Genomic DNA, 17182 nt, shown 5'->3' on the forward strand with positions numbered 1-17182 from the left:
ACGGTCCTTTCGTCGAATGTTCGAGAAAAAAGGCGTGCGTGGCAACGTTCGCGGAAGCCAAACAAACGCGTGGATAGTGGGGATATTGAGGGGCGACGAAAAGAAAAGAATCGAATCCGATCGACAGTTTTAGTTCGAACTAGGAAGCGATGAAATCGTGCTGTAACCGGGTAGCGAGATTGACTAGCGAAACCGAGAGCGATACGCGACGCGATCAAAAGAAGACATTTGTTAATAAATATATTGTTGACCTAAACACCGAGTGATTATTTAACGTACTACACCCAATATCACTTCAAATACAATTCGAGGATTAGAAACGCAATTATTAACAATATCCTAAACAGATGTTTATACTATACACTACTTTGTACTGTACAGTGAAAGTATTGGCAAAAATATGTTTTTACAATTGGGTAATTGCTTGAAACCGTTTGAAACTGTATTAATGAACGAATTTATGGACTTGCATTTAAACAGCAATCAATTATAAAAAATGAACATTGGAATATTGCATAGCGGGGGAAACAAGTTCACAAAATTCGTTTTTCGAATACTACAAATTTTATATTTTGTGCTCATGGTCGTTTCTTTCCTGCAGTGTTTAATTATTATCGGAAGGAAACAGAATTTTCGAATGAAGAATTTTAAACGAAAATTGTTTTATGTATATAAGTAAAGAGAAGAGCGTTTGTAATGTGGTTTTCCTATTATCGAAAAAAAACCTGTTTTAATATCGGAAATATGCCAAAGTTAATGCGATATTTCAATTAGCGGAGAAAATCGGCAGGCCACGTAGACGATGTCATGTTTATTTCATACCTCACCAATAAACGATCCATTGTCTTCCTGCAGTAAAAGATAGACTTTCAATGGAAAATCAGTTACCGTGTTCGACGAAATTGGACATTTCATAAAAGACAGTAGGATTTGTGATACAACGAACTAAAAAATTCTCTGTTGCTTCTCGAACTTCCAAGGGAAACCAAATACCTACATAATGGATTAGGGTTACATATCATGTTAGGTAAATGTATGTATCATTAAATATACAGACCCTGAGAAAATATTTCGGGATTTTTATATGGCCCATTGGTGATGTGAGAACGACGAAAAAATTTGTATAGAAAGATGTGGTTCGAGGCTTGTTTTCATATTAGAAGCAATTTCATTTTGCGCTAAAAATACACCCTATAAAGTCTACAAATATCCCTAACATATTTCGTGATACCTTGTGTATTGGAAATTTCTATATGCAAATTGCCTGGAATTGATGAGAAAATAAACGAACCAAAATTCTAAATCGAACATCGTTTGTCAATCAAACAGGGGGCATCGAGTGCATCCACCAGCCATGGACGCACTCGACAAATGCGCATCGAATTTGATGACATGGGAATATGGCCGACATCGACCAGATTCTCACTCTTTCGTAAGTTATATGATACATTTCCGATTCTCTATGGCACTGTCTCTCCGAGTCACTGTCATTTTAATGTATTTAAGGTATAACGTTAAAACACGCCAAGATTCGAAAATCATATTCTTCACGTACGTCTGAGATTCAGTTTTTAGAAGAAAGTTCCTTCGTTGTCTGTACTTCCTACGCGCTAACGAACAATTTAGAAATGGACATAATGGCAATTTCACATTATGCTACCTATATACGATATACGGCATTTCGGATGTGGAAATTGCAAGCGTTACATACTTTCATTGACGCGAGGCCTAAGTTTTTCTTTAAAAAGATACTCTTCCAACCGTTTTACATGACAAATTAACTTTTTCACAACTTTGTAAGGACGGTTCTTCTGTAACAAATTGAAAAGCCATTTTTGCAGCTGCTTGCTATAGAGATTACTTATACTTTCAACCTTGGAGATGAATATTTTCCATTCCATTCACGCCAATAACGCTAAAAATTGAATTATGTATAGGCGATATATTGGGTAACGTATGGTAAAAAATTTGAAAGAAATTGTAATAAAATCAATCTACCTGAAGGAAAGATTCTGTATCTTCCTTCCCTTCTTTTTTCTTATTTTCTTATTCTATAATCCTTACTCTATTCTATCTTCTGGCTCATTTTCTCGCTGTCATTTTTTCCTCCTTTCTTTCTCCTACCCCTTTCTTCTTCCAGTTCTGCGTAACAGCAAAAACAGAGCAATTGGAAAATGAACGCGCTGAAAGCAAAACACGAGTGACACTATACGCAAGAAAGCCACGTAACAAACGCAATGAAGTAATTCCCTATGAAACCATATGCTTATTACAAACAGTAACAAGTTGTTCCCGTTGAAGAGGAGGAACCTAACACAAACGATAACACCACGAGCTGGCTCTTTTGCAACTGTGGAAATCCAGCGAGGCAAATCTAGTTTCCTGTTACTGTAAAAGGATATTGGTTGCGTGTATAGATATACACGCACACACACAGCACAGCTTTATACAATAATGAAACGCGTTCGTTGGATAGCACGCGCATACAGCGAATAGCGCTAGCCTTCGAATCTTGCGTTACGCTACAATAATTTTCTCAACAGGTTATTCGGTATTGCTCCCTTCCCTAAATCGCGTTACGCTTAATACTACCCACACAGTCTCCCCCACTGGTCATCCTTCGTTTATCCCTTAATGCCATTACGTGGATTAAAAACGACGAAACGTATTAGTTGCAAAACGGCGATGGGAACAGCTGATGGGAATTATTTCGCGTGCACGCATGCAGCATTAAGAGGAATCGCTGTACGGAAACTGACGATGAACGTTCCTGCTAAGAGAGAAAATTCACATTTTGAGCAACTCCTTTCGAATTTATAGCGGGTCGATTACTTGAGCGAAAGGAATATTTGGCGTGCAGACGGCTAGCACGGTTTATTACAAACAGAATAGTAAAACTATTGGGTGTTGAAGTAACTAGTTCAAGAAAAACTCTAAATCTTTATTTATGTATATCCGTGACCTTGAGACTGCTATTACGCAGAAATATTCTAAATAAGGAACGGTGCATATTATTGAGTATACATTATGTTTTTGATTGCAAGGTCTAGGAACGAAGGAACTAATAAACAGATTTCTATTTATGTTCCCTGTAGCCTCTAAGCAAAGCTATAAGCTTAACTCTTTTGGTAATGTCCTTTTGCTATAAATATACAGGGTGGTTGGTAACTGGTGGTACAAGCGGAAAGGGGGTGATTCTACGCGAAAAAAGAAGTCGAAAATATAGAATACAAATTATTTTTTTAATTTTTCCATCGAGACAGCGATCTACAGTGAGATCCGTTATAACGAGACGTGATAAAGTGCACGCGTACCGAGCGAAAATTCAAAGTCGATTTTCTCGAAAACAAAGCCTCAAACGAAAAATTATTATTCTATATTTTCGACTTCTTTTTTCGCGTAGAATCACCTCCTTTCCGCTTGTACCACCAGTTACCAACCACCCTGTATAAACGTGCTTCCTATCATTCCATTGTCTAGTAACACTAAGAGAGTAAGAATGTCAATCAACATAAACTTATACTTATAAATTATACTTGTACTTATACCTTTAATTATTTCAATATACTTTTCTATTACAAATTCATCCACTCGTTCTTAAATCAGTTAACCTCAACCTCAACATTGGGCAACTAAGTGATTGCGGATTTTGTCATTAGGTGGTAATGACAAAATCCGCAATCACTTAGTTGCCAACCGAATATTTTCGAGGAAGCCGTTTCCTAAATTGAAGTGCGAACGAAGAAAGTAACAGTAACGTATACAGGATGGTTGGTAACTGGCGGTACAAGCGGAAAGGGGGTGATTCTACGCGAAAAAAGAAGTCGAAAATATAGAATAAAAATTTTTTTTTTACCAAACACCCTGTATAATAAGTAAAATGGATGAAATAAATACAAAATAGAATAAAATATAGTACAATAAAGAAATAAAAAAGAATATATAAGATAAAGTAATGTATAATAATAATGAAAATATTAATGAAAATTTTATTAAGAAATACATGTAATTTAAGATGTATAATTTCTATCATAATATTCTTCAAAATAAATCGTATCCTAATACTTCTGATCGACAGTATTTCTAGTAAATTAAATTTTGATACACAAAAGCTTAGTCTACATGCTAAAGGCAAACGCCAGTGATTTAGTTCAACTTAAGAACGCAAGGAATTAAACCTGACTGACTTCTTCAATTCACCACTCGTGCACTTTTCAAAGGATTCTTTTGTCCAATAAAGCGTCCTTTTTAACAGTACTCGAAACCCGGTTCCATTGTTTAACACTCATCTAACCCTTTCTAGAATATTCCTTTTAACTACGTTCTTAATATGCGCGTAGCCCATCTTCGGCTAAAACAAAAATTCTCGAAACTCGATGTACTGCGACAAAGGGAAACAGATTTAAAAATGGAGCTAAAAACGACAAAAAGAAAGCAGAGAATAAAAAAAACTACCGATAATTCCACAAACACCTACACGCTTCCGCCTTCGCGGCCGCTGCACAAAACACCTCTGGCACGAGCAAAAACATCCGACACACGACGTACAACGTCCATGCCCTAATAAACATTAATAAAGCTCGGCAAGCCAGAAAACAGACCTCCCTTTGGTTGCTAGCCTCGGTAACTTGGTGCATCCTCGTTCAGGAGGCGGCTGACGCGAAAAGAAAGCGGTGGCCGTTGGAAAATTTCATTTAGGCTTTTCGAGTGGGTCCCGTGCCACGACGTCTTTATTAGATTCGCCAGCTTCCGGTGACCTTCGTTAACGTCGATGTTCTACGAGCGCAACCACGCTCTTCCATCCCCACCCTACCCGTTTTAACCCCTCTCCTTACGTTTCTCCACTCTGCTCTGTCTCGTCAGGCACACTTCGTCGTAACGACGGCCGTTGGTCCATTTGTTCGTTCAGCAAGACACGAACTCGAATAATCGAGGAAACAGAGGCGCAGACCGAACGTTCTTCTCGTGAAGCGTAGACGGAACGATGCGTTTAGGTTGCAGAAGTAAAAGAAAAAAGCAGGGAAAAGCTGGAAAACGGGAGAATCCGAGCTTTGTGAAAAAAAATCCGTGTTGAATTACTCGGCCCATTCGCGTGCAGCTACTTCCAATTTCTACATCTTCTTTCTTTTTCTTCGCTCTTCCTCCCTTTCTACTGGTATTCTGTTTCTCTTTTTCTTGCAAGGAAGAACAACGAGCAACGAGGCCAGTTTTAATTAACACTTTGACTGCAACGGTGGTCATTGGTGACCGAAGCGCTTCAACTTCTTACAATTGTAAAAATTGAATAAAAATTGAGAGTCAAGGCATTTTGAATATAACCGATAAATAGAAGATACTTTGAAATAGAAAGTGCCCCATTGAACAATTAAACATTTTTATTAGAACATCAATAAAAATAAAATGAGAACAAATGTTGCATATAACGGTGCACTGTGTTGAAACACTTTAAACACAAATGTGGCTCGTCAATACAATCTGGACTATAGGTGTCACCTCTTTGGTCCGATTCTTAGCAATTTTTGATCCTAACTGTTTAACATTTTTTTTATACCACTCTCTGCAAATTTTCGTGCCAGGTACGCTTGCCCCTCTTTCTTCTGCGTTTCGTGTCGCAATCTTTGTCGAATAAGTATATTTCACGGCTCTGGTGAATGGTACTGTGTAAGGTGCATCGCGAGTGCCATTCTAAAATCTGATACCTCGATTTTTATTCTTCTTGTTTGTTTATAGAGTATCATCGCGTTTGAAATTGATGTATTTAACAGTAACTCTGAAGCTAATTTTATATATCACTTGAGGGTTCTTCTATGTGATGTAGAATATGCTATTATTTGTGTTACGCCCCAAGGCTTACTATAGGCCGTGTTCCTAACCGTCTCCCTTGGTACTACAGTGTTGCAGACAGATCGTCTTACATGACCGACGAGAGACAATGTAGCGATAAGCGCATAGTTGCCGTCAAGCAGCGAGTTCTAAAAAACATCGATTCGCCTTCGGTCCGTTATTTTACCTACGCAAAAAAGGTGGCGTACGTGATCAGAGGCGCGAACGGTTGCGAGACTCGAGCGCGGTGGGGGTCGTCTCCGAGAGAAGGCGAAGGAAAAAATCGAAGAGCAGTCAATGTCATATGAGGATTCAAACGGAATGCATCGAGAGATTCATCAATTTATTATTATTTTGCCATTATATGCTCAGAATAATAAAAATACACCCGTGGCGTCCTCAGCAATCCATGTGATTTCGGCGTGGCAGTCAAAATGTTAAATAACTCACTCTTCTGCAAAAACCACGCGAGAAGCCATATTTATATGTGTAAAGAGGAACATTAGTGATTTGCAGGATGAATTACAGGTATGATTCGTTGAATCGATGCATTGTTCCATCTTAGAAGAATAGGAATAGAAAAAAAATAAGATAAGGAAAGAAAGAAGATAATAGGAAGAATCGTGAAGAAGAATGTGTCTCGAAGAAAAATCCAAGAGGAACACGTTCTTTCAGCGAGTTAACTCTCGTTTCGTTTGGATATGTGTTTCGTCGAACGCGCGACAGCTCGTTAAATTTACGTAATGCACCGTTGCGAAATTAATTATAACTGCACGGAGCAATTAATTTACCTTGTTTCACGCTGACCGTTCCTCTAATACACAGTTTTGTTCGTATTTTTGTTCTCACTTGACAGAACGGTGAGTTTAATTTAGCAAACTAAAAGATTCGATATTTCAATGGAGTACAGTCGTTCGTATGTAAAAAGAAAAAGTGAATTTCGTTGAACGCTATGTTCAGAATTACAAAACTCCTCTGCAGACGTACAGATCTCTTCTTGAAGGAACTCTTTGCGTTTCACAGCGTGAAATTCTTGAAAGTCGACTCATCGCTTCTTAGACTTGCATTATTCTACTTTAACACTAGAACTACCGATAGTTAACACGAAGCTATTTCTAACAAAACCAGTGAAAATGACTGGTCTTTAAAAAATACGTAATAATAGAACATTTTTATATTTATTGAGTTATTACTTTCTTACAGAAGGAATTCCATGTTATGTAATACATTTTTGGTATATTAAGCCATCTGGGACCATAATCCCTAAACGAGGGTTGACACATATATAAAATTGTAGAACCAGTCATTTTGACTGATGTGGTATTTCTAGCGTTAGCATCTAGCGATCTAGCGATCGATCCGGAATTTTCCTGTTAACTGATATCATCATATCGAGTGATACGCAGTAAAAATTTTAAAAACGTATAGAAAATTGTACAAAACGAGGAAACTGGTTAATTGGGGTTCGATAAACAAATTGCAGGACCCTTTGTACACTTTGACAAGTACCAGTCATTTTGATTGTTATTGGTATGAGTAGCCTTGATACAAAATTATTTTCAGTTTGAATATATAAAAAGCAAAATAAAATTTATTATATTATTCTTTTAATTATCGTTGCAAAAGTCATTACATCATAACAGAAGAAAATATAACATGAAGTAGAAATTTTAAAATAAAATTGTAAAACCAGTCAATTTGGCTGGTGTAGTAGATCTACTGTTAAGTTCACGTTATCCGTCTCTATCATCCATTCACTGTCATCCCCTTTAATGCTCAAAATTCTCACCTTAATCCCCAAAGAAATTTCAGGCATCACGAAAATACAAATTGCCCCAAAATGTATCGATCGAACCGATTCTCTTCGTATTTTCCTTCGAACATCCAAACAATCAAAACTTCTTCGCTGGATTTCTACCAGGTCGATTTACCAAAAAAAAAAAAAAAACGCAAGACCAGCGAATAGGAACCATCCGTTCGTTCAACGTTCCCAATGACAGCCCCTTAAAGAAATGATTCACGATCCGACTAAAGCGCCGAGAGAACTTGACCGATGGTAAAAAAGGAGCGAGTGTTCTCGACGCGATCAAGAATAAACGATATCTGGCGGAGATCTCGGATAAGCTAAAAGTAATCCTTCCCTGGAAAGATCCAGTCGATCTTACCTCCACGTTGCAGCAGTCTCGAAGGGTTCTGGAAGTTCGATCACGTCGAGGAGACACGATTGGCGTCGCTTCTGCCACGTGGAGAAAAGTGTTCGTCTCGGGGCAAAAACGAAAGAATCCTGTTGGCGCGTGGAACTCGATGAGGCCGCGTGATCTATTGTAGCTTCTGGATTGATCGAGCGCGACCTCTCAACGTCTTAACGACCCAACTTTCCAGAAAGATGCGAAAGTCTTCCGTGGTGTCGAAGATATTCCGGATGAATAACGATTGCTTGCCTACGAGCTGGCAAGTGGATCGAAGAAACCGAGGATTAATTAGAAAAACTTCTCTACGATGGATTAATTCCCGCGACTCGCTGAATAGTCTGTCGGAAAAGCTCTTCCGATCTTGAATATCTCGGATGAGAAAACTTCCGTGGAGTAATACTCTACTTCTCGAGGGTACAGCGGATCGTTGATCGATAGTCTTCGAATAGTCTCTCAGCAGACGGTGTTGCACGATTGCTTCTCTCCAAGTATCCAATTACTTCGGTTGGTATCTTGCCCCGACTTAAAGCTGCAGCTTTTTCCTTCCGAGAACCACCCAACTCGAGGCGAATAGGAAATATACGATACTCTTCCCTCTTGGAAATCCTCGTAACCTCGGTTGTACTATTCGTGAAAACGCTGTTCAACGTTCGATTCAACACCTAGCATCGATCGATGGAATAGCGGCGAATATCCTGGCAAATATATCGACTAAAAGACGATATATACGAGTATCGATGTATATTTCGAAATACGGAAATTACACGGATTAATTACTCTTGGAAACAGAGCTTCTTGCTTGAAAGCAGCTGAACACCAAAATGAAAGAATGGAATTGACTGACGTTGGTATGTTTCTGTGTATGTTCAGATATATCGTAGATGCTGACGAGCAGCAAAGAGCGATCCCGATGACGACCACTGACTGAGCCGCGGAGCAGCATCAGGAACTCACGGCGGAAGAAAGGATGAAGAGAAGGTGGCGGTGGCGGCCCTGGGGCGCCTGCGCTGCCAATTTTACACATGGTCTACGAGCACGTTATATCCACCCCTAAGCAGCCCCTGCCATCGAAACAGGCTGGCTTGCCTACCAGCTAATAGGCTGCGTACCTCTACGCAGCTAACTGCTACTGTTAACACTTTGACTGCTACGATGGGTCATATATGACCCACCACGGTTTCTCCTATGACGCCACGATGGTCATTGCTGACCGGAGTGTTTCAACTTCTTACAATTGTAAAAATTGAATGAAAATTGACAGTGGGGGCATTTTGAATATAACCGATAAATAGAAGATACTTCGAAATAGAAAGTGCCTCATTGAACAATTAAACATTTTTATTAGAACATCAATAAAAATAAAATGAGAACAAATGTTGCATATAACGGTGCACTGTGTTGAAACACTTTAAACACAAATGTGGCTCATCAATACAATTTGGACCATAGGTGGTCACCTCTTTGGTCCGATTCTTAGCAATTTTTGATCCTAACTGTTTAACATTTTTTTTATACCACTCTCTGCAAATTTTCGTGCCAGGTACGCTTGCCCCTCTTTCTTCCGCGTTTCGTGTCGCAATCTTTGTCGAATAAATATATTTCACGGCTCTGGTGAATGGCACTGTGTAAGGTGCATCGCGAGTGCCATTCTAAAATCTGATACCTTGATTTTTGTTTTTCTTGTTTGTTTATAGAGTATCATCGCGTTTGAAATTGATGTATTTAATAGTAACTCTAAAGCTAATTTTATATATCACTTGGAGGTTCTTCTATGTGGTAGAATATGCTATTATTTGTGTTACGCCCCAAGCTTTACTATAGGCCGTGTTCCTAACCGTCTCCCTTGGTACTACAGTGTCGCAAACAGATCGTCTTACATGACCGGCAAGATATACACAATGTAGCGATAAGCGCGTAGTTGCCGTCCAGCAGCGAGTTCTAAAAAACATCGATTCGCCATCGGTTCGTTATTTTACCTACGCAAAAAAGTGGCATACGTGATCATAGGCGAGAACGGTTGCGAGACCCGAGCGTGGTGGGGGTCGTCTCCAAGAGAAGACGAAGGAAAAATCGAAGGGCAGTCAGTCTCATACGAGGATTCAAACCGAATGCATCGAGAGGTCCAGAGAAATAAAATCAAGGTCGCTTAGTCAAACGAATACGTGGAGAAATATTATAAAGTCGAGTCGAATTATAATAATAAACTAGTTGTATCATCGTTAAATCATTTGTAACGTGTTAGTTATCATTTGAAATATTGTTAAAAATAGAAGCTTATATTAACCCTGTTGATTCAGTGTTACAATCATTTTGAACTACGTCTGTTATCCTAATCGAAACAGGGGAACGATTGGTTCGCGGCGTGGACTATCAGAATCGTAGCGAGAATTTACGCCTCTCGCGATCGCGTCTCTTCGCGAACGGTCGTAACAATTTGATCTGACAAATCTACAGCACATTTTCCTCGGTTGCAATCTACCACTACCATTGGTTTATCACAAACATAATTTTTTTCGCGGACCTCTACCATTTCGTCGAAATCATAAAAATAATCATAATACTGTTTACTAATATCTTCTACACGTTTCAACAATATATTCTGCTCGTTTTGCTTACGACGAAATAACGAATGCGAATGGTTTGTTGAAATAAACGAAGCCTTGTTATAATATGTCGCTGTCAACTGTTACCAAGGCGCCACGGTGATCGCCAGTGACGACCAATAAGATAAACGGTCCATCGGGGAAGAATATTGTCTTACATCATCAATTTATTATTATTTTGCCACTATATGCTTTGAATAATAAAATACTCTCGTGGCGTCTTCAGTGAAACATGTGATTTCGGCGTGGCAGTCAAAGTGTTTTAAAGAAAGCTACGTGACAGGATAAGAGGGTAGAGAAGGGAGAAGGATACAGAGGGTTGCTGTTTCCGGTGGTTATATCTGAGCAACGAAGTAATAGCTGACTCGATTTAAGCGATGGAACTGAATGGTCATCATATGGCGATTAGATTTCACGTTTAGTGGGAAATAATTTTGTGAGCGGTATCGAGAGGAGAAGAGAGATGATTTGGTTTAAGAAATACGGAGTATAGATGGTTAAATATCGCAATTAGCTTCGATGTTTGATGGGAAATGATTTTGTAAATTGAGGGAGAAGGATAAAAGTTCATAATAATGAAATGATTTTGTAAATTGCTAGAGAAAAGTAAAGATCGACGATAAAAAAGAAAATTTTTGTTAAATCGTTTGTTAGGAGCAATATAATGAAAGATAATGAGATGATGAATTTATTTTAAGAGGTAAGAACCAGTGGTTAAATACTGCGATGATGTTTCATGAGAAATAATATCGCGAGTGGTATCGAGAGAAAGGCAAAGATATATGAGAAGAAAGGAGATCTGTTTTTTGGAAATTGTGCTTCAAATGATAATATGGCGGATGATTTCAGAGATAATAATGGATGGTTAAAATATTGAAATGCTACTGAACATTGTACGAGGATATAAAGGGAATGGAAAAAACTCTGCTTTATTTTATATTCTTTGTATACTAAAAAAGAAATTTCAATTAATAACGTAAAACATTCTCGTTCAATTGTTCTACTTGCATTTTGGCTGCGAAAGATAAATTTTTAGCCAAATACACCGAGCGTTCGAGCTCTGATGGTAAATAAAGAAAACTTTCGATACGAGAAAAAGGGAGAGTGGCTAAAAAATCCATTTAGGAAAAACCAGACAGATCGAATAAGGATTATAGAGGAGTTGTCTAGACTATGATCGCGATAGTGGGAGAAGCCTGCTTTTGCCGGTTATATCTGTAAATGGCTACACCACGGTATTCGTTCAGGTCGAGTGTCCAGTGGCCGATTGCGCTGATCTTTCGGTTTGTAATTTATTGCGGAGAATTGGAAGAGGTGCCTGTTTCCTGGATGTTTGCGTCTCTACCTACTTTCCGCGTTACGTAAGCGCATTTATTCGAACATTTCGAGGCTCGAACGATCTTCACGTTTTCTAGAATTGATAGTTCAGAAAGGTTGAGAAAGTGAAAGATTCTAATTGAAAAATGTATAATAAGACAGAAAAGTTAAATTTGCGATTTAAAATTGGAATTATAGGAAGAGGAATATACGAGTTTAATATGCAAAAATTGATTACTATTAATATCAATGTAGTATAAATGTATAGTTCGTTTAAAAGAAATGATTTGATTTTAAATTAGTTTTTGTTAACTTATCCAAATTAATGGGAACTATCTTCTTATTTTGCGCAGACTCTTCAATTACAATTCTACGTTCTAAGACTGAAGAGACGTTTTAATCGAACATATATATTTTTATTGGTCACAGCCTATATATACCAGCTAATGAGATTTCCTGTAACAAAGTATAATGATGATATATCGTGTGCTTTCTCGTTTCACGCTGAGAACTTTCTTTGTAGCTCGTTAGACGATCGACCATTAAAAACTAAAAAAATAAAAATATGAACCAATAAAAAACTAATACTAAGCTACTTTTTTCCACGCCACAAGTGATTTATTTATGTTATCGACGTTTAAAAAAAAAGATACTCAAGAGCAAAATATCTTAGGTAGAACGAATAAAACACAAGCGAATAAGAAAACTCGCTGCTTTAATATATTTTTAGAAGCACTTTCGCACAATTAATCGCACCTTGACACTAAAAATCCCTCCACATCTTTATGCGTATACGTATACGTACATATGCTTTCTGCTCCTCGTGAAAGCTTTCTGCTACCGTTTCTCCTGATCATGAACAAAGCATCCAAAGTAACCAGAGAAAACAAGGAATAATAGGCGGCTTTTTATCGGCCAGGCAGAGATAATATGATGAGTCTAGCGTCCGGAACGCTAGTGGCGCTTGTCAAGCGCAAGGTAATGTGTATAAAGCAATTGGCCCTGATTCGAGGCGTACCGCTAGCAAACTCAGCGTTATTATTCCCGCCATTTGCATTCTCATACGCGTCCATTTTCAAAATTCTTCCGAGATATCGGACTCGACGCGAGTATCGTTCTTTTCATTCCTTGTCTCCTCTATTGGGTTGACAACTAAGTGATTGCGGCTTTTGTCATTAGGTGGTAATGACAATAATTTGTAATTAGGTGGTAAAAAAAATAAAAAAAATTTTTTTTTATTTTTTTTTAATTTTTAAATTTTTCCATCGAGACAACGATCTACAGTGAGATCCGTTATAACGAGACGCGATAAAGTGCACGCGTACCGAGCGAAAATTCAAAGTCGATTTTCTCGAAAACGAAGCCTCAAACGAAAAATTGTTATTCTACATTTTCGACTTCTTTTTTCGCGTAGAATCACCCCCTTTCCGCTTGTACCACCAGTTACCAACCACCCTGTGTAACAATAAGCGACAAGACGAGGAAACTCTACAAACTTCCTTACAGAACGCAAACTACATTATTCGTCAAACTACATTATATTTTTATAATAACGAAAATTTTCTATACGACGCAGAAATATATGTTTTTATCTATTTCTTTCTTTTGAAAAAAGAGTAAAGGCTAGATATTATTATACAATAAAATAAGGAGAATTAAAAATTGTAAGATACAGAAAATTTGAGGAGAAAATAGTTGAAGAAATTTATGTACGAAAAATTCCTGTCTATTTTGGACGCTTCAGCCACAATTATGCTAATCGCTCGATTGAAAACGTAATAATGTTCAAGTGGGAGATTCAGCGCAACTGATTTTCACCCACTATCAATTCTCCCGTGAATTGTAGTCTCGCGCAACTGATGATGTTCCAGGATCGTTAATTATCGATTCCGACGGTCTCTTAGTGCGTTGCACGTCGCGTAAATTTTACGCTGCAGCAAAATGCTGCCGGTAGGAATCGCGAACGGGGCGAAACGAAAGGAACAGAACCAAATCGATCTCGGCTCGTGCCGTTACATGGTCAGACGCTCAGGCTCAGATCAGAGAACTGTTTAATCTACTTTTTAATACCACTTTCTAACTCTTTTATCCGTTTTCCAATTCTCCTTTTCATCCAATTAGACCTCGTTTTCTTGAAACCTGCTACTTTTAGCGTAACATCGAAAAGTTAAAGACACCCTCTTCCCTCCTCAAATTGAAAACATTTTTTCACGAGGATTAAAACGGCAGAGCTGAGTCAATCGCGAGTGTTAAAGAGCGATATTGAAGGAAACTAGCGGCACGTAAAAACGAAGGGCAAAGAAATTGCCACGTAAAAAAATCCCGCCAAATAATAGAGAGAAGACGTATCGAAGAAAAGTCGAGAAGCACTTTCTCTCGAGCTAAATCAAAACACTAAGATGGCTCGTCCTTTTTTCCTAAAACGAACGCCATCCAATCTAAGTCACATTTAGTTTTTTCCGGTCTAAAGGCTTTTGCTCGCCGTCTCACTCCATTCGCCGCCCCTCAAGGCCGTTCTCTGTCACCCTAAAGCTTCGAAACCATCGTCTCCGTGTTTTCAACGAGTTAAACAGGCGAACACACGCTGCACTCTGGTCTCGTCTCATCTCTCTGAATCGCCGCCGACGGATTCCACGGAAATTCATTGAAGATCGCTGGAAATCGCTGGAGACCCCGTGTATCCGGACTATTTCGAAGCAATTATCGAATGAGAAATCGCATCGTCGAGTACGTTTCTTCGACTTCGCAATTACATCGATACGGTTCGTACGAGTTTTATTTTCTTTCTCCGATTCCCCTTTTCTCCTCTCCTTTCGTTCCGAGGAAAGACACGTCGACCTGCTTTCGACGTACACAATCCTCGATGATCGGTACCACGACGAAAACCAGGCCAAAAGGCGAGGTCGCAAACACGGTTAGGTATTTATAACGAACTGAAAGGCAAATTAGTGGAACCTGGCGAACCAGTCCCGAAAACCTTGGAACCTACTTTGTTCAATGAAAGTCTCGGTTTGTCCGTTCCATGAGAATTCGTGTCTGTTTAGAAGGAAGGGGAGGAAAGGGAATAACAATGGCTGCCGTCGTCCCAAGTATTAATCAGCCCCTGAAGTCGTAAATTGAAGTTACAAGGGTGTCTGGCAAGTTTTAAGTGAAACGCCAAAAGAGGGGTTGCATCGAAATATCGTTTGAACGTTTTCCATCGCTTAATTTCTGTCTGCTCGATTTATCAAGCTATATTTGCAGTCTATTTACACGGTGAAACTTTTTGCTTGTCTATTTCATTTGTCGATCTGGTTACCGGCTTATTTACAAAGAGAAAACCCTCTTCTTCGATCGCTAATGGAGCAGAAGTTTTTTTCGGGGCAACAGAGAAAGGCCGTTAATGGGGCAGCTATGGGGGAAAAAATACAGAGCAAAAAACAAGTGGACGGAGTGTGACGATGTTGAAATTGCAAAAAAAGCTCGGTTACGTACCTCTCCATCGCCGTCGTAGTAGACGAGGTAGCGCCTCGTCAAGACGAACCAACGTTGCTTGTAGTTGACTGGTGTGAAGCGTTTCTTGTTCTGCGAACGCTTCACCATGAACCCCTGCCGCACCACGTCCCCGCTTTTTGGCTCCGCCTTCCCATCTTTCCCCGCCATTCCCAATGGAGGGCCACCCTGCAGACAGAAAACAACAGTATTAAATTGTTATCGATGTTTCCGTTTCAAATGATACAATGAACCAAGTAAATGAAGAATTACTTAAGGGGGTGTCCTGAATTACAATGTTCTAAAACGGCGGTTTTTTGTGATTTTTTTTTAGAAGGGAAAGAAGAAAATGAAGTTATTGAATTTTGAGGTGTGGTTTTATATATATTTAACGAATACAAAAAAATTTTTTTTAAAGTAAAAAAAAATTGTAACAGATTTCTAAGACTATTTTCATGGGCTGCAGTTTTCAATCGGTGGGAAAGATCCACCTCGTAATTCTTGACTGAAACAAAAAACCAAAAAAGGATTATGTTATTATACAGGGTGGTTGGTAACTGGTGGTACAAGCGGAGAGGGGGTGATTCTACGCGAAAAAAGAAGTCGAAAATATAGAATAACAATTTTTCGTTCGAGGCTTTGTTTTCGAGAAAATCGACTTTGAATTTTCGCTCGGTACGCGTGCACTTCATCGCGTCTCGTTATAACGGATCTCACTATAGATCGTTGTCTCGATGGAAAAATTAAAAAAAGAAATTTTTATTCTATATTTTCGACTTCTTTTTTCGCGTAGAATCACCCCCTTTTCGCTTGTACCGCCAGTTACCAACCACCCTGTATACGTTACTGTTACTTTCTTCGTTCGCACTTCAATTTAGGAAACGGCTTCCTCGAAAATATTCGGTTGGCAACTAAGTGATTGCGGATTTTGTCATTACCACCTAATGACAAAATCCGCAATCACTTAGTTGCCCAATGTTGAGGTTGAGGTTAACTGATTTAAGAACGAGTGGATGAATTTGTAATAGAAAAGTATATTGAAATAATTAAAGGTATAAGTACAAGTATAATTTATAAGTATAAGTTTATGCTGATTGACATTCTTACTCTCTTAGTGTTACTAGACAATGGAATGATAGGAAGCACGTTTATACAGGGTGGTTGGTAACTGGTGGTACAAGCGGAGAGGGGGTGATTCTACGCGAAAAAAGAAGTCGAAAATATAGAATAACAATTTTTCGTTCGAGGCTTTGTTTTCTAGAAAATCGACTTTGAATTTTCGCTCGGTACGCGTGCGGTACGTTATAACGGATCTCACCGTAGATCGTTGTCTCGATGGAAAAATTTTAAAAAAATTTTTATTCCATATTTTCGACTTCTTTTTTCGCGTAGAATCACCCCCTTTCCGCTTGTACCACCAGTTACCAACCACCCTGTATATTTTTCTTCTGGGTGAACTAAACAAAGGCAGAAAAATGTGAAATTAAAAATTTTGGTGGGTTTAAAAAATGTTTAAAAAATAAATAAACTTTAAGGTGCTATAACAATTATTTAAATAAACATTTTTTCTGTCTTTGTTCAGTTCACCCAGAAGAAAAATATATAATTTAATCCTTTTTTGGTTTTTCGTTTCAGTCAAGAATTACGAGGTGGATCTTTCCCGCCGATTGAAAACTGCAGCCCATGAAATAGGCTTAGAAATCTGTTATAATTTTTTTTTACTTTACAACAATTTTTTGTATTCATTAAATATATATAAAACCATACCTCAAAATT

General features: G+C 38.5%; 1 protein-coding gene across 2 annotated transcripts in view; it reads right to left on the reverse strand.

The window, feature by feature from the left end:
- Btk29A (tyrosine-protein kinase Btk29A) overlaps positions 1-17182 on the reverse strand; it is a 346914-nt gene that overhangs the window by 326028 nt on the left and 3704 nt on the right. For both annotated transcript variants that reach the window (XM_069131277.1, XM_069131278.1), the window contains exon 2: positions 15410-15595. In XM_069131277.1, the coding sequence (XP_068987378.1) occupies positions 15410-15595 (186 nt within the window). The remainder of the gene's footprint in view (positions 1-15409; positions 15596-17182) is intronic.

Source organism: Bombus flavifrons, chromosome 18 (assembly GCF_040668555.2).
Source record: "Bombus flavifrons isolate JBK064 chromosome 18, iyBomFlav1_principal, whole genome shotgun sequence".
NCBI lineage: Eukaryota > Metazoa > Arthropoda > Insecta > Hymenoptera > Apidae > Bombus > Bombus flavifrons.